Below are 875 nucleotides of genomic sequence, written 5' to 3'. Positions count from 1 at the left end.
ATATATATATATATATATAACAATATGTACAAAAAAAAAAAAAAAACGAAAAACGAGAAAAAAAAACCAAATAATAATAATAATAATATTTATACGTAATACACGTAAAAAATATATATATATATATATATATTTATACAGGTATATACTATATATATCATATCGAAAGGGATTTTTTTTTTTTTAAAAAGAGAACGTGATATCGATTGATATTAATTATTGATTGATAATAGATAATAAATGACGTTTAATAATTACCTTATTTGGCAAAGTGTTGACGGCGGAAACGGGGGGCGTTTCAGCTGGTGTCGGTGACAATCTCGAATCTCCAACCGATGATGGTAATCGTTGCTCTTGAACGGATGCCAATCTGAAAAGAAAGAATAAATGATGATGATGGCGATGACGGGTATAAAGGTCGACGATAGGTGTGCGAAAGTACTAATAATAATAATAATAATAATGTAAAAAAAGAAACCTTTTGAGAGTGACCAAAGTTCCGGTTAGTTTTTTACATCGTCGCAATGCATTTTCCAACCTTTCCGGTTCTTCTTTTAAAAATTTCTCTTCTCTCACCACTTTATCCATTTCCGTCGATAATAATCCTTTGATTCCTTCTTGCAGACTCGGAAATCGAACCTTTTTGAAAAAAAAAAAAAATTATATATATTAATAACAGTTCCGTTATAAAGTTTTTTTGGGGTCACGTGATAGATTACGCCGCGTACGTCATCATTAAATATTTGTCAATGTTAATTGTTCTTTGGTGAGTGAGTTGAAAGATGCATACAAGTCGGGTCAAGGGTATTTGACAGCCGACGAAACAAAAAATTAATTGCAAAGTACCTTGAAAGGTAGGTATGATTTACACCTTA

At 30.6% G+C, this 875-nt stretch overlaps 1 protein-coding gene across 1 annotated transcript in view; it reads right to left on the bottom strand.

The window, feature by feature from the left end:
* Phum_PHUM025800 (uncharacterized protein) overlaps nt 1–875 on the bottom strand; it is a gene marked incomplete at both ends in the record, with an annotated part of 13,845 nt that overhangs the window by 2,582 nt on the left and 10,388 nt on the right. Inside the window, 4 exons of the mRNA XM_002422928.1 lie at nt 289–370; nt 479–625; nt 720–846; nt 870–871. Coding sequence (XP_002422973.1) covers nt 289–370; nt 479–625; nt 720–846; nt 870–871 — 358 coding nt within the window. The remainder of the gene's footprint in view (nt 1–288; nt 371–478; nt 626–719; nt 847–869; nt 872–875) is intronic.

This window comes from Pediculus humanus, genomic scaffold, assembly GCF_000006295.1.
Source record: "Pediculus humanus corporis 1103172107382 genomic scaffold, whole genome shotgun sequence".
In the NCBI taxonomy this organism is placed as follows: Eukaryota; Metazoa; Arthropoda; class Insecta; order Psocodea; family Pediculidae; genus Pediculus; species Pediculus humanus.
This window is presented reverse-complemented; position numbering and strand designations above follow the sequence as displayed.